Below are 17835 nucleotides of genomic sequence, written 5' to 3'. Positions count from 1 at the left end.
CCCTCATCTGCCAACTTAGCAAACGTATTGGGGTGTGCCAGATCAGGACTAGCCTCCCTGGCACTCTTCCCTCTACCCGGCCTTCTAACTGTCACCCAGCTTGCTACTTCACTTTCCTGCAGCTCCATCCTACCATCCCCCGCCTCATCTATCCCATTGAGTGTCTGCTCAGTGAGCAGAAGACTCCTCTCCATATTGTCTATGGATCTCAGTGTTGCCAGCTGCACATTTAGATCCAGAATCTGGGCTTCCAAAGGCACAACGTGCTCACATCTCGCACAGCAGTATGCACCCTCGACCGGCTGATCAAGGACTGCATACATGTGGCAAGATGTGCACTGGATGGCATTAACAATAGTGGAGCACATTTCCTAATGGGGATTTCACCACACAGAAACGTTAAATAAATATAAATGCAAAGAATTAATAAAATACAGACAGCAATTCAGTAATTCTTCCCTTGGAAACTCCGTGAATCCAAAGTCACACTTACCGCCGTTCACACTTACGCTCTGGTCACACTCGCTAAGCTGAAGATTTAAAGATTTTTTTTTCTTTTTCCCCTCTGCAGCAATCCACCTTGCTGTTCAATGCACTTCCAAAAGGACTTGAGTCCCAAACAGCTGCCCCTTATAACCCCTTAGTTATGAGCCCCCACCCTAAGTTAACCCCTTGTGAATATAGCTACTCCCAATTCAGCAACTCACACCAATTCACACAGGTATTTGTTAAAGGCTTTCCAAATACCTCTTCACTGAATCACAAGTCACACTTACCGCCGTTCACACTTACGCTCAGGTCACACTCAGCTCGCTCACACTCGCTAAGGCTACTTTCACACTAGCATCATTAGCAATACCTTGCAATGCGTCGTTCAGAAGAAAAAACACATCCTGCAAAGCTGTCTGCAGGATGCGTTTTTTCCCCATAGACTAACATTACCGACGCATTGCGACGTATTGTCACACGTCGCAACCGTCGTGCGACGGTTGCATCATGTTTTGGCGCACCGCCGCCACAAAAAAGTTACATGTAAAGTTTTGTTGTGCGTCGAAACTCCGCCCCCTCCTCCCCGGACCTTGCAATGGGGCAGCGGAAGCATCGTAAGACTGCTTCCGCTGCCCACGTCGGGCATTTTTTTCACAGTATGCATCGGTACGTCGGGCCGACGCAGTGCGACGGCCCCGTACCGACGCTAGTGTGAAAGCAGCCTTAGCTGAAGATTGAAAGATTTTTTTTTTCTTTTTCCCCTCTGCAGCAATCCACCTTGCTGTTCAATGCACTTCCACAAACAAACAGCAACTGAAGTCAGTAAAGGCCTGGCAAATCATCATAAAACACGAAACCCAGTGTTGGTAACATCCCTGGCTTCCAGACTTCAGGCAGTCGTCGCCTGCAAAGTATTCTCTATAAAGTATTAAAAATTAACATTTTATTTATGGTAAAATTAATTTGTCCAATTACCTTTGAGCTCCTGAAATGAGGAGGCTTTGTAGAAAAATGTTGTAATTCCAACACGGATAATTTTGTTCAACTCCTTTACTCCCAGCAGAGTATCATTTTTTTTCCAGAGTTGGTATTCAGTTGCAATACATGGCTCAGGATTTGATAAATGAAGAAAGTTGAGAAAGAATACAACTGTATTTTTTGTTCACGATTATGAAGCAAAAATATATGCATATTTTCCCTTGCCATTTGTCTAGTGTACCTATAAACTTAATGCATTTCATTTTGACTGATCCACCTTCAAAAATGTTTCTCCAAGATGGAACATTCTTTCAAAATATAATGCTATACATTGTATTTTCAGGAAAAGGATAATCCTAACTTTAACAGGAATAACATGGTGATGACCATACTCAACTTATTTTTTGCTGGGTCAGAAACAACCAGCACTACGATAAGACATGGATTAATGGCAATTATGAAGTACCCTGAAATACAAGGTCAGTATTTGTAAGGGTGTTCTGTCAGTGGTCTCCTGGCAGCTCTAAAATGACTATCATGGACAGGCTTAAAGCAAGCCTCTCCGCTTACCATATCCTTGGGATTGCCCAGGCCTTCACCCTTTAATCCCAGTACTGGGATCTGGACTTTAACAGGGGCCCCTGGGCTGGGGCCACGGAAAAGCTGCTGCTTGGTGGTGCAGGTTGGCAGGAGTCGTCAGGTTGCCAGATTAGAACCAAGAGGGCAGGAAAAATACAAAGTCAGAGTCCTAAAGAATAGTCAGAAATGCAAACCGAGTTTAAAATCAGGAACAATAATGCAATAAGGGGCTAATTAGAAAGGACTGAACCAGAGAAACACAAGACTATATCTTGAAGCTTCAAGCAGTAAGCCATAAGCTTAAAGGTATATTCCCATCTCAAGATCCTATCCCAATATGTAGTAGGTGTAATAATATTAATATTAGCAAATACCTACAACCTCAAATGAAGTAAAGTTTTTTCTGATTCGCTATGTCTCTTTCCTCATGTGTAGGCATTGCAGGATCTTAGGTACCCATGGTTACAACCACCGATATAGAGAAAGTTAGCTAGTTGCTAGTGGTCACAACCATGGATACCTAAGGTCCTGCAATGCCTGCACATGAGCAAAGAGAAAATATAGCCAAAATTATTTATATGAAAGGAGTACCTCAGGCTCAATCAGCAATGGGAACCAGCAATGAGGACTAAAATGTAACTTTTAGTTAACAAGTTTAAAAATGCCAAACGTCAAAAGTGACAATATCATCTGGCTTAGATATATAGGTGATGTGTGTTAGGGCTAGCGGAACGCACCGAATGAATATAGAGATTTTATTATAATAGATGCGTTCGCAGCCCGGGGTCCACCGTGCAGGCGAACCTGCTGCTAGCAAACGGCGGAACTATATGGTGGTATGAGCTAACTCTGATACTTCACAGAGTAGCCGTGACCTCAAAGCACTGCGCCCTGTTAGACTTCACAGTGGCACAGGCTAACTACCCAAACGAGAGCAGTCAGTGGTCATGCACGCACACAAAACTCCTAGCCGGAGGTGCCAGTGTTCTAGAGGCTTATTTCAGCCAGGTCCCTGAATACACAAACACACAAACTCCTCGCCGGAGGTGCCAGCATTCTAGGGGCTTATTTCAGCAGGGTCCCTGAACACAATCATACATGACCACACTGGCGCAAAGTACATAACTTAGAACAATACTAGCGCATGGCCGTGCGGCCATGCAAGCCTTAAATAGTTGCAGCACGTACAGGACCTTCCTAGAAGGACCAATGAGAGGCTGCTACAGAGCCTGAGCACCTACAGGACCTTCCTGAAGGACCATTGGCCTAAGCTGCAGTATCTGATCATGTGACCCTCGATCTCCACTGAGGGATCTTACTCTGGGCATGCTCAGAATGAGAAAAGCAGGATTTAGTCCCAGAAGCATCTGCTCGCCGCTGCCCAGCACTGACTTCAATGGAAGAAGCAGGGAAAGCAGCAGTAACTCTTTGTACAGAGTCAAGGTACCTTCACACGAAGCGACGCTGCAGCGATAGCGACAACGATGCCGATCGCTGCAGCGTCGCTGTTTGATCGCTGGGGAGCTGTCACACAGACCGCTCTCCAGCGACCAACGATGCCGAGGTCCCCGGGTAACCAGGGTAAACATCGGGTTGCTAAGCGCAGGGCCGCGCTTAGTAACCCGATGTTTACCCTGGTTACCAGCGTAAAAGTAAAAAAAACAAACAGTACATGCTCACCTGCACGTCCCCCAGCGTCTGCTTCCTGATACTGACTGAGCTCCGGCCCTAACAGCACAGCGGTGACGTCACCGCTGTGCTTTCACTTTCACTTTAGGGCCGGCGCTCAGTCAGTGTCAGGAAGCAGACGCTGGGGGACGCGCAGGTGAGTATGTACTGTTTGTTTTTTTTACTTTTACGCTGGTAACCAGGGTAAACATCGGGTTACTAAGCGCGGCCCTGCGCTTGGTAACCCGATGTTTACCCTGGTTACCAGTGTAAAACATCGCTGGTATCGTTGCTTTTGCTTTCAAACACAATGATACACAGCGATCGGACGACCAAATAAAGTTCTGGACTTTATTCAGCGACCAGCGACATCACAGCAGGATCCTGATCGCTGCTGCGTGTCAAACTAAACAATATCGCTAGCGAGGACGCTGCAACGTCACGGATCGCTAGCGATATCGTTACAAAGTCGTTTCGTGTGAAGGTACCTTCAGACTGAGCAAGACGCTGGGACCGACGTCTCCGCTGAGCAGGCTCCACTGCGGCAGGAGAAGAATGGGAGACCGCAGCGGAGATGGACTGAGAATCCCCCAGTGCAGAGGCGGGAACTCGACCCCTAACAATGTGTTTGTGATTTGGAGGGGTGATAATGACTCTTTTGCAAATTTTGTGAAAGGTTTGAATATCAATGAAATAGGACTAACCTTTACCTTTGAAACAAGTAGCACAAAATTGCCCTTAGACATCCTTATCAAAAAACACCAGAGGGTTTACTGAGCATGAACACATACAGAAAACCTACTGCAAATTTCTGAGCATCCAGAGGAATATTTTAAAAAACAAGCCAGGTTTACGGAAAAGGGCTACCACAAAAAAAATTGTGAGCAAAGTATATAGAGAGGCATTGAAAAATGATCGAACACAGCTGCTCACTCACACTGCGGAAAAACCCAAAATGACGTTAGACTGATCACAACATACAATAATGGAGCAAGGCATATTAGAACCATTTTGGAGAAGCACTGGGCGGTCCTCAAACAAGATACTGATATAGTAGATGCATTGACCTCAACTCCCTTGATAACATACAAAAGGGGAAGATCTTTAAGAGATCGCTTGGCAAATAGCCACTACACACCAAATATACAATCCACCTGGTTATTTGACAATAGGATGGGTTGCTACCAATGAAGTGGGTGTATTGCGTGCCAAGCCATAAGAACTGGCAAGACTTTCCAAAGTAACACAACAGGAAAACAGTACTCTATTAGTTCATTTATCAATTGCCAAAGTGAGGGAATAGTCTATAAAGCAACATGTACTTGTGGAAAAGAATATGTGGGGAAAGCAAAAATAGAGTTTAGAGGAAGAATAGGAGAGCATCTACGAGACATCAGGAAAAAAAAGAGACACACCAATAGCAAGACATACTGTATAAACCTTGAACATTTAAAACCTATGTCACCTTGGGGATTGAACGAACAATTGACTTTCCATACTTTAATATGAACAGGGCAGGGCACAATAGGGTCTTCTAGTGTGTGGGCGCCACTGCATAGGATGTAGGGTGCCAACATCCGCATTAGGTAGGGCTAACTAAATAGAGAGTGCCTTGATAGGGAATCATAGATCCTGTTCTTATTTCCTTCCCTTGATACCCCTCTCCCTCGACTACAAATTTAAATTTCTTTCCCCAACCCCCCTGCCCTGCACCCTCTTATTTGGTTTTGTGTTTTTTTGCCCCTAGTTCTCTCCGGATTCTCAGTCATAACTCGGTTCTCTTTACACCCCCTTGTCCCCTCTGTCTTTATGTCTCATGAATATGTGTACATTTTATGAACATATGATTTCTCCTTTTTCTCCCCTTAACCCTGTGTATGTGATTCGTTGTTATTTTCTCCCTGTTTTTTAGATGAATCCATGCCTCAAATATGACCTTTTCTTGTTTTGTGAGCCCTATGTGGCTTTTTTACTCAAATGTTTTTTATTAAATATAAGAGTACAATAAATCATTTCACATTAAGACATAAATTTCCATTTTCCCCACTCTTAACCCCCCTTACCCAGTCCACCTCCCTCCTTCCCTTTTAGACAGCTCACACTTTCCTCTTAACATATCCTGTGGTATTATTATTATATACGTTAACCATATACAATAACTTTTATTTGTAAACGAATACACCGTAAATATATAGGCGAACCCTCCTCAGGCCTAACTTCTCTTGGCCTCCCCTAGCCTAGCTCCAACCAAGGCGTCCACAATTTTTCAAATAGGCCCATCTTCCCTCTTTTCTAATATACTCCCTTTACCAGGGTAATGACCTGCTTCACATATTTAAGATATTCTCCCCTCGAGGGAGGTTCCTCTTTGATCCAATTTCTGTCTATGACCTTCCGAGCCATGTATAGCAGTCTGGCGATTGCTATTTTCAGCTTGTTATCCACAGCTATCTCTTCCACGTATCCCAGCACGCACACCAAAGGTTCTCTTGGAATTACACATCTGTATTCCCTTTCTATCGGCTTACAACCACCAACCAAAAAGCAGTCAATCTCGGACACGACCATAACATATGAAACATTCCAGCACTATCATTCCTACATCTAGGGCTTTCCGAGTCAGATCTCAGCCCAGCTCGTTACAGGACATCCTAGGATCTATACACTCTGTGTACAATATAAAGCTGGGAAAGTCTACATGGCTCATTCAGTGATAGTTTCGGTATTCATTCTAATACAGATTCCCACGTTTCATTCTCTAAATGACCCAGCTCTCTTTCCCATTTAGCCCTCGCACCAATCAGATATCCCAATAGGAGAGTGTGAAGAAGATCCTTATATAAAGATGAAATAGCTCCCCGCGTTGTCCCCACTCCACAGATGTAGTCTAATACTATGTCGTTTTAAATTTGGAAACAAACCCCCTCATTCTGGGCCACAAACGCATGCCGTACTTGTGCATATTGGAACCCCCCAGATGTCCTAAGACCATATTCCGACTGTAGCTGGGAAAAGGATTTCAACTCCCGTCGCTCTAAAATCTGGCAGGCATATTGGATCCCCTTGGCTTGCCATTCTAGTATATGTCCCATCGCCAAAAACTCAGTGTGAAGAAACCAGATTGTATCTTAATTTCCCAGACAACCATGTTTTTGCAAAAACTAAAAGAACTGTTTTTTTATCTGTATATTGGCTTGTGAATTTAAGTGTTTATGTCTGGTGGGTCAAGAAGACAGACTTGCCAACTGATATACTATCTAACATACTGTGTAAGTCTGTAATAGTGACTGTACATAGAGTGTGTTAAGCTTTGTTTATTGATGTGTGCTTATATGCTAATAGTGCTACTTAATCCCATCACCATTGTTTCCCTTATCTTGATGTTGGACTGAAAGACCCTGGGTAATTCTAAAAATAGCTTACATGCCTTGGGTATAAAAAGACTCAGAGATCACATCCTGGGAGTCTGAAGTAATACAGAGCTACCAGCCAGACATTCTGCAAACCACCCAACAGACAAGAGAAAGGACCGCAGCCAGTTCATCATGGCACCATCACGAGGGACACTGATCTAGGATTCTATAGGATACAACCTAGGGGTTTTCGGCTCCGGTTGGAAAGACACAGATCTGATCCAGTGACCATCTCTGAACCATGGATATGTTTGGAGAAAGCCAGGGTTGGGAACCGCTGGTCGCCTGGTTCCATGGAGATGGTCAGATAAGCCAGGCGGTGACTCTCGTGTCAACTGGCTTTGGACCTTGTATGGACTCTATGGACAGTTCTTGGTCATCTCTCTATGCTTGTCGTTACCCCTTCTCTGTGCGTTCATCCACAGATGGAGTAGCGACCCTGGGAGCTCTGACATCATTTCAACTGGCTTTGGACCTTGTATGGACTCTATGGACAGATCTTGGTCATCTCCCTATGCTTGTCGTTACTCCTTCTCTGTGTGTTTATCCACAGATGGAGTAGCGACCCTGGGAGCTCTGACATCATGTCATACTGGAAATACATGGAGACGCAGTGATCTTTTATATGCGCCCATGTGACCCTGGGAGCTCTAACATCATGTCATACTGGAAATATATGGAGACGCAGTGATCTTTTATATGCGCCCATGTAACCAAACAATTCCATCCATGGTGGGATTGTTCTGTTTTCTATTGTGTGTTGTGGTTCAATAAAGTATTGCCACACTGTTTGACCTTAACCCTGTATTGTCTGTGTAATGTATTGCCCACGGGGAGATAGAGCGGGCGTTCAGTGGTATGAGCCATGGTCCATGCAGTCTTGCTAAAGACAGTCGGGCCAGCGGACGAGAGCACCCGCTGACCCCGTTTCTCCACATTCCGGTAGATTATTATTAAACCACAGAGGAGAAAACCTGGTCAGACAAGTAACCCCGCGAATTTGCTTAACTCTCCCTCATACTTTATATATCAGAAATAATGTTAAGTATTTCTTCCCCAGTATTCCTAGGGATCCATCTTCCAGACACTGTACCGCCGGACTTCTCTTCATCACCCTTTCTATCAAAAGTTGTGCTACATTTGAAGACGACTCATGTTCCCAGCCCTTTAAATCCTGACATTGGGCCACCAAGAAATATATTTCAGGGTTAGGTAAAGCCAAGCCTCCCGCGTCCTTAGGGCGATAAAGCATCTCTAATTCGCGGGTGTTGCCTCCCCAACACCAGGCCTCTAAATAAAGAGTTAATCAGTTTGAATTGTACACGTGGTATCCAGATAGGTGAGTTATAGAGAACATACAGTATCTTAGGCATCAGAATCATCTTAATGAGATTATTTCAGCCTACAACAGATAAATGCAACTTAGACCAAGCCCCTACCTTTGCCTTAAGAGTTCCCAGCACCGGTGTAAAATTCGTAAGCAAGTAATTCGTGATCGGCAAAGAGATTTTTATGCCCAAATATTTGAATTGATCTGCTACTTTAAGTCTACCCCCTTCCATTGAATCTCCAAGCTCACCCCCTGCATCATCCACCATAAACAGAGTTGACTTATTCCAATTTATTTTAAACCCCGTCAAAGCACCAAATCCGTCGATGAGCCGAATTGCATTACTCCATGAATCATGTGGATCACTCAAGAACAGCAGTATATCATCCGCATAAAGCGCTATCTTTTCCTCTATCGATCCATATTTAAACCCAGAGACCTCATCGGACTGTGGGATCCTGGCAGCCAGCGGCTCCACGGCTAAAGCAAGCAAAAGAGGGGAGAGCAGACACACCTGTCTCATCCCTCTATGTAGCCGTATAGTATGAGAAAGCTAACCATCCACTCTCACCCTAGCTGATGGTTGCGTTTATCCATTTTCTGTATAGCAGCCTTTATTTGTATAATCTCCCCTTTCACCTCCTTCATCTGAAGGGTTAAATCATTCAGGGACTGGTTGCAAGAGGATAAGAGGATGAAGACGTCCTTTAGGGTTGGCTCCCCTCTCAATTCCACTTCCTTCTCAGCCTCTCCTGCTGCAGCCGTGCTATTTTCTTCCTCCCCCTTCTGTGCCCTACTTGCTCCTTCATCAGCTTTCTCCTCCTCCTCTTCCTCTCCTTCAGCTCTCTCCTCCATAGTCTCTTGTGCCTCTTCCCCACCGATCACCCGGGCAAACCATTGAAGTTTTGCTTCAGCTTCCATGCACTTTTGACAGGCAGCGTTCTCCATCTCAGCATCCGCTCTGGCCTCAGCGCCATCTTGGGTTCCTCCAGCCTCTCCTGCACTCACATCTCTCTGCCTCCTCCTCATCATTGCGAGCCTCTCCGAGTGTCCCCACAGCTCTCCTTCTTGCTTGGGTGACTCAGCTTCCAGATAAGGCTAGATTTATGGCAGCCAGCGATGTCTGTTCAGGATAATTATGCTTGTGGCCACGGGAGCTCTTTCCTCAGAGTGCGCTCACATGGCCATCCAGGACACGCCCCCGCCCTGTGTGGCTTCTATATAAGATAGTTATTAAACCTGCATCTTTATATGTAAAATGGTCATTAATTACATACAAGTGATATCTACATAATCTATAGCATCCCCGCCCTCATCTGATTGACCCTACTATAGAGCACATAATTTTTAAGGTATTTGATAGTTTTCTTGCACTCCATTGTGCGTTCCAGTACCCACATATGATGTGCCGAGGTCTGTGGAGTTATTGACAGATTGCACATACCAGAAACAGGAAGTGAAGTGACAGATGAGAGCTGCGCGGTGGCTTCTTGTTCTCCACCATGTGGATCACAGATCAGAGGTGACGCGTCGGAACTTAGGAGAATGACATGACTGTAAGTCTGGTGCACGCTTCTTAAAATGCACACTGGGTGAATTTTGCTCTCGGCCCATTTTGTCTTTTTAACCACAGATAGCGGCAGGGCTCTTTCTCAACTGGTTATTTGCCCAATAGAAGTATTCCTGAGCCTCTGATGAACCCTAATGTGTAGAATATCATCAGATGAATGCTGAGATCCTGTGACCGAATCATTGGGTGAATACTGAGAGCCTATAACTGAACCTTCATGGATCATTTATTAATACCCTGGTGTTTTTTCGCAGTGGTTGGCCATTTTTTTTGGGTGAGATCCACCCTTTTTACTTCCTTTGGAGACACACAATGGATTTATTTGATTAAATGTATTGATACATCTTACTGATTGTTGATATAAAATACCACACACACTTAAATCTAATTGAGGTGTCTATATAAAGGCATAGGCCTTTATAGGCATAGCATCAGTTCCATTTGAGGTGGTATATAAGGGGAGCAGTGACTTACCATTTGAGATAATGAAATGCACTTATTATCTCATTCTTTTCACTCATTAATGATTAGAGATGGGCAAGCACAAACAGAAAATTTCGGCACCCTTACGGAACACCTACTGTTTAGGCATGGACACTGAACACGGACTTCTTCAAAAAGTCTGTGTCACTGTTCGGGTTCCACTGCCTGAACACTGGGTGTTTGTCACGCTGTCATGTGCTTGGCAGCACGGCAAACACCGCTTCTGATCGGTGGTGAAATCATCCCCGCCAGTCAGAGAGCCGCGGTTCCCATGCTGTCAAGAGACAGCATGAGCACTCAGCTGTGATCAGAGGTGTAAAGTTTACCTCTGGTTACTGGTGTCAGCTTATGGGACTAAAAGGAAGAAAGACCAGACTCATGACCGGTGTGCACACCTGTTTCAATACTCAGACCAAGAAAACAATGATAAAATATATAGCTTTATTTGGTCACTAGGACACACAAATCCACAAACAATAAAAGCAATTCAAAACATGTAAACATCATGGCAGTCCACCCGTGCCCCTCAAAGTTATAGGGCAACTATCAGATTTTAAAACCTAGTGTTGAAACAACAGTAGACAAACAGGAGGGCAGCACCGAATAATGGAGGGATCACCCCTTACATGCTAAATAGACTGCATAAAAAAAAGAGAAAGTAGCATGCAGTTGGAGCGCCCCCAGATGCAGGGCCGCAGGGTACTCGGTACCGGGCCTCTCGGTCTCGATCCTGGGGTTGTCACGGTGGCTAGACCCGGTCCGTGACCCTGCTAAGGGGCATCCAATGAAAGGTGTGATGGTGATGCGTGGTGCAAGTCGCGATGAATAACGAGGACACAGGGTTGCAGTATCTTTACCTCTTTACTGAAGGCTTCAGGATCCGCAATCCAGAGTACTGCTAACAGGGCTGGCTGAGACCGGCCGGTCCGAAGGCACATCCAGAGTTCCCTTTGCAGGTGAAAATCAGTGCCTACCTTCTAGAGCCTGTGTGTTGTAGTACCTCCCTGCTGAGCACCACGGGATAGTCCTCACAACTGTTGTGTCTGTTTCTGATGTTCCTTCTCACAACTTGTATCTGTTCTGATGTTCTTCTCCATCCCCCAGATGATATGGCTAGGACGCACCCGTATGACGGGTAGGCCTGGAGTTCTTCCGGGACCCTAGCATCGCCCCTCTCCCACAATTGCCTCCTATGTCTGCTTAGGTGATTTAGGTGAGACAGCCAACCTAAAGTCAACTGCCCTGCCGCTGTTTGAAGTAATGCTTGGAGCCCAATACTTCCTCGGCGTTCCGGCCACCGGCTACGCGCCTCAGTAGGATGTTGCCACGATCTTAAGGCACGACTCCTACTGGCTTTATTCTCCTTTGTGCTGCGATCTCGTTTCTCACTTCTCCACAATAAACCTTGCTTCGATTCCTTTCTTAGGATGCCGCCGCATTCGAGTGCAGGCGCGGCTCCGTAAAGTTCTGTTCTGTTCGCTAGGCCTCTGTCAGGATCCCACCCCTGACAGGGACCCCCCTGAATCTTCCCCTGCAACACCCTCTGCCACAGGATGTTGCCTAGATCCAACCCAGTCAGCTTCTGGCTAACTTCCTATCCAGCCCCCAGTTTTACCAGATTGTGAGGAGTGGCCTAATACATAGAACCCTTTGCTCCCTCTGGTGGCCAGAGTGTGAAGTGTAATGTGTGACTGTGATACCTGGTCAGGTGAACTCCTTTAGTGCCAACAGACGTACCATCACTCCCCTTAGTGGCGGAGCATCAGTACTGCAACGACCACGACTCTGGGGCACTGCACAAACAACAGGGATCACCATAAATAATACAAAGCATCTTTATTAAAGTGATGACACTGCAAATTTAAAACATTAAAAACAACAAGCACAAACAAAGCAGCCCATGATAGGGCTGTGCCCTTGTCACCCCACCAAAATACACAGCAACAATTCAAGACTTTCAATAAGTACAATAGAAGAACATTACTTATATCAACTGAGAAAGATATCCATACTAGCACATACAGTGGAGATGTCCTAACATTGCATAGATCTATATGGTTCTATAATCCGGATGCAAAGCAAGCAAACAAAGGAATCCCACTAGGGCAACATATGTATCAACCGCTATATGACTGAAAAAACTGCTGTAGATAGAGCCAAACATAAATTGAATGTTCTCAGAATCAAGAGAATAGGATGCTAGGAGTATAACTGTGTTGTTATTTTTAAATAAAATATTAAGTGTGTTTTGTTTTATTTTTAGTTAAGGACTTTATTCTGTATGTGTCTTTCTTTTCCATACAACTATAGGATTATCAATGCATAGGTGTCTTATAGATGCCTCTGCATTACTAAGCTGTGGGCTTGATGTCATCTGACAATACAAAGGTGACATCAACCCCACGAATTTGAACCCCACTTGCCATCGCTACAGGGCAAGTGGGATGAGCTGGGCAAAGCGCCAGAATTTTATACTAAATCCTCTGTGTGGGCTCTTTTTACTATCACTTTATTATACTGCCCTTGGATTAACACTGCTTACGATCTTAGGTTAGTGTATACCATTACTATTGCTATTTATACCATCTTGACAGAGATTTTTTAGGCATTATATGTGTTGGAAGCGCAAGATGAGTGGGATATTTTTGTCTCTCATCTGATGTGGTGTATGTTTTCCAGTTGTTCCCACGCTGATTTTTAGCTGTTTCTCTGCTCTTACCCCACATTATTCTTATAATGTTTAATAACATGTCTTATTTTTGCTAGCTTACCCCATGTGTTTGATTAAATCTATTCTCATTTATGGTCTATACACTCCAGACCACATTATCTTTAGTTCCTTTTTGGATCTTATTAAGATAGAGATTTTCTCATTTGGTAATATGTTATGACTTAATGGCATGCTCCACTTGGCGGACTGGATATTTTTGTAGGTTAACACGATTCGGACTTTGCCTTCATCAGTGATTGGCGTATGTGTGGAAGTGCATGGTGTATATATTATGTGCTCTTTACATTATAATAGCGTTGGGCAGAGTACCTGGAAGTCAGTCTGTGAGTGCATCATGTTGTTACCAATCTCGGGGATTTAAGAATATCAGGAGTGACAGGTGCCACTGAGGTCTTGATCTGCATTGGTGCTAGACTATCGACTCTAGGTCTATTCTCTGTTTCCTTGATGGTTGCATCTACGAGAGCATTCCCTCTGGCTTCACCTGTGCCAGTTCAGGTGTGAGCTTAATCTCCACTATGCCAAGCTTGGTGAGAAACAGGCGAGCCCCCTTTTAGGGCCCTTGCAGTTTTTATAGGTCTCTCATGTGATGTTAGGAAAGATCTGATGTCTACATATACATTGGCTGTCTTCCCCTTTGCCACTCTGCATGCCTCAGAGAGTGTCTTCAGCTCTGCCTTCAGTGTCAACAGGTGAGGAGAGATTTGCTTGGCTTTTATTACTTCATGGTGTATATCCACAACATATATTTACATTTTCCTTTCTTCTGTAAGATGTATGATGCCATGTGGCAGACAGTGTCCTAAGAAGACTACCTTCTGCTGTGGTCTTTCATCTGTATTCTGCTAAGAAACACACAAGGAAGATAGAATACTTCTGACACAACATTTGATTAGTACAGCAAAGCAATAAATCAACCACATGCTACAAAATGAAGCAACAAAACCTCTGGATATGGAGGAGTCCATTTTTTTATAAACCGAAGGCATTGCAACAGTATACATAAGTGAATTTTTGGGCACCGTGTTACAACATCGTCCATGTGAACTGTTTATATCCATGGGTGAAAGCAAATAAATACTGGCAGTCTAGGTGCAGGGGCATGCAAAAACATTTTTTTCCAATTAAATAATCATAAACTGCTGTGACAATTTCCCAAAGAAATACATTATGTGCATGCTTAGCAGACATGGCTGCTCCACTATTTAAGAAAATCTAAAATATTGTCCATAGTTAATTTAATCACTGGGGTAGAACTTGTAAAATTTTCCTAACAATTTTGAGACAACATTCTAGGGCAAGGAAAAAATAATTCACAGCTATGTGGTGTGAGTAAGTGGGATCTCCCATGTGCTCTTCTCCCCATCCATTGCTTTCTTCATTTGTTCTACGAGGTTGAATAAACTCCTGCTCCAGCCCATTAGCTAACTCCTTCCTCCTCTTCATGACACAGGGTAATAAATCCCTTCCTATTGACTTCACTTATTTCATTCACAAAATCAGTATGGGTATCTCAGGTCCACCCAAATCATCTACAAAAGGTAAAATATTTATCTATCATCTCATCTTTCTTCTGAGGTATGTATGTTAAGATTTATGGATTGCCAACAATGCTGCTGGACTTAACAGTACTCTTCCCCACAGTCTAACATCTGCATATATTGGGTACCATATCTACTTATCAGATATTAATATGACTGTTTCATTTCCTTCTTACTATTATGTGCAGTCACATTTTTCACATTTGTAATTTCGTGATTACCATGCTCGAACAGTAGATGTTTGGTACAGACCCTGAACCTTACTGTACTGTCTCACAGTGGCACTTTTGTCGCTACGACGGTACGATCAGTGACGTTCCAGCGATATCCATACGATATCGCTGTGTCTGACACGCAGCAGCGATCAGGGACCCTGCTGAGAATCGTACGTCGTAGCAGATCGTTTGGAACTTTATTTAGTCGCTGGATCTCCCGCTGTCATCGCTGGATCGGTGTGTGTGACCCGATGTTTACCCTGGTTACCATCGTAAATGAAAAAAAAAGAAACCGTACATACTCACATTCCGGTGTCTGTCAGGTCCCTAGCCGTCTGCTTCCCGCACTGACTGACTGCCAGCCAGAAAGTAAAAGCACAGCACAGCGGTGACGTCACCGCTGTGCTCTGCTTTCACTTTACAGCCGGCACTCAGTCAGTGCGGGAAGCAGACAGCTAGGGACCTGACGGACACCAGAATGTGAGTATGTACGGTTTCTTTTTTTTTCATTTACGATGGTAACCAGGGTAAACATCGGGTTACTAAGCGTGGCCCTGCGCTTAGTAACCCGATGTTTACCCTGGTTACCCGGGGACTTCGGCATCGTTGGTCGCTGGAGAGCTGTCTGTGTGACAGCTCCCCAGCGACCACACAACGACTTACCAACGATCACGGCCAGGTCGTATCGCTGGTCGTGATCGTTGGTAAATCGTTTTGTGTAACGGTACCCTTACTGTTCGGGTTCGCTCATCACTGCACAGGAGTTATAAGACAAAATGACACAGACACAAAATGGAGTCTGTTCTCTCATAATACCCTGGACTACATATAATATACATAGTTCATATAAAGCATCTATTACTTTCTTATTTAACTTTATATTAATACATAATTTATCTTGATGGCCTGTGATGTGACTATGGAGGGTGCAGAGAATGCAAGAACATTCAATCCTTAGAAATCAGCTTTGTCCACAAGGTTCCAAAATTTGGAGACCAGCAGATGACAGGTGGAGACACTGATACAGATTTTACATTGGCGTCCAGGAACTTTAATTTTAAGTCACATATTACATAGGATATTTCCTTTCTCTGTACATTATCTCTATTTATATGGAAACCTACTTGTTCTTTATTTGTAGCTTAAACTAATTTTTTCTAGTTCCCACCAAACATTTCCCTAGCTAAACTACATCAAGAAATAGACCGTGTGATTGGTGACAGCCGCATCCCAAATATTGAGGACCGCAGCAAAATGCCATACATGGATGCTGTAATACATGAAATCCAGAGATTCTGCGATATTCTTCCACTGAATGTTCCACACGCAACAACAAAGGATGTTACCTTCAAGGGATACATGATTCCTAAGGTAGTATAATGAGATAATGTATCATTAGTAACTGGTGGCAATGTTAGTTATCAGGGATAATGTTTCTCCTTGTGAGACAAAGTTTATCTTCAAAAGAGAAGGAGCCAACTATATCTAGCACAAAACTAATACTATATCCATACATAAGAATATTATGCAGTCAAACATGAAGGTGGTATGATGTGTGCGGTCGCTTTTCTTCTGTAGGACCTGGACAGTCTGCCATTTTAAATAAACCATTAATCCTTCTATGGCATTTTTACTATAAATTTCATCCCTTGTGGTTTTAGGGCACAGATGTGTATCCATTGTTGTGTACAGTTCTTCGGGACCCTACAAAACTTGCCGCCCCTACTAAGTTTGATCCTAACAATTTCTTAGATGATAAAGGATGTTTTAAGAAGAATGAGGCCTTCATGCCATTCTCTGCAGGTATTCGTTAACCCATTCCAGACTAATGAGTGATGAGATGTTTGATGAGTGATGGGACAGTTGTATGAGGGAGTGGGTGGAATTCCAGGATATTATACGGACTACGGACAGAGTAAGAAATAATGAGTGTATATCTTACAGCTGACTAATGAATTGAGAGATAGCTAACCCATTCTGGTTTCCATACAGTACCCACTGAGCTGTCAGTAGCTCCTATCTTTTTTGGGGGTGCTAGTGTTCTAGCTTGTTTTACGTGTAATGAAACCAATTATTTCGACTAAACAGCATTCTTTTACAAGATAATGACAAGGCGCTGTTTCTCTATCCTGTGAGCCATAAACACTTGGTAAAGACCATAAAACTAAGCACTGACTAAAAAGACTGAATAAATAATGGAGGAGCCAGTCTCTCATTCAAAATGTCCATGGTTTGGGCAACATATATCAGAGGACAGGTTTCCTTTAGCACAGTATTTTCTGTTCAGGATTTGATAGGGCAGGGAACTCTAAAGAGTGAATCCTTGAGATGTGCACCATTCCTCAGGCCCAAATTGTTAAGTAATGTAATAATTTTTCAGATAAGCAGAACCAAACTAAGTCTCTGAAATCTGGGGGCCAATTCATTGCTGCATTTGCTCTTAATTTCTGTCTAGTTTTTCCTCTTTTTTGTTTTGGGCCAAATTCTTTTCTTTAAGTTACATTTATTTAAAATATTTTCAAGTCTATTTACTACTTCTTCATGTTTTTTTTCTCTGTTCGCCATTATGCGCGTAGTTTGCTAATTTTTGGAGCCAATTCTTATATTATATTAAATTTCAGACTTTTTAAAAAGTCTGAGTTATTTCTGCAAATGTACTCCAGTCCCTCATTTGAATAATTTATTTTTATGCCAGATGTTGTTGCTCAATTGTCACAGTTGCTTGCAACATATTAAATAAGCCACAAACAAAAGTAAAATATAATGATTAAGAGCATCTTTAAGTTCTAAAATACCATTTCAAAGAAAATTGAACAAAAAAGTAAAGTGACTTAAAAT

General features: G+C 43.5%; 1 protein-coding gene across 1 annotated transcript in view; it reads left to right on the top strand.

Moving 5' to 3' along the window:
* The window catches only part of LOC143805881 (cytochrome P450 2G1-like), a 135630-nt gene that overhangs the window by 117215 nt on the left and 580 nt on the right, over positions 1-17835 (top strand). The window contains exons 6-8 of the mRNA XM_077285621.1: positions 1811-1946; positions 16181-16368; positions 16659-16800. Coding sequence (XP_077141736.1) covers positions 1811-1946; positions 16181-16368; positions 16659-16800 — 466 coding nt within the window. The remainder of the gene's footprint in view (positions 1-1810; positions 1947-16180; positions 16369-16658; positions 16801-17835) is intronic.

The sequence above is a fragment of the Ranitomeya variabilis genome, chromosome 2 (assembly GCF_051348905.1).
Source record: "Ranitomeya variabilis isolate aRanVar5 chromosome 2, aRanVar5.hap1, whole genome shotgun sequence".
NCBI classification, from domain to species: Eukaryota; Metazoa; Chordata; class Amphibia; order Anura; family Dendrobatidae; genus Ranitomeya; species Ranitomeya variabilis.
This window is presented reverse-complemented; position numbering and strand designations above follow the sequence as displayed.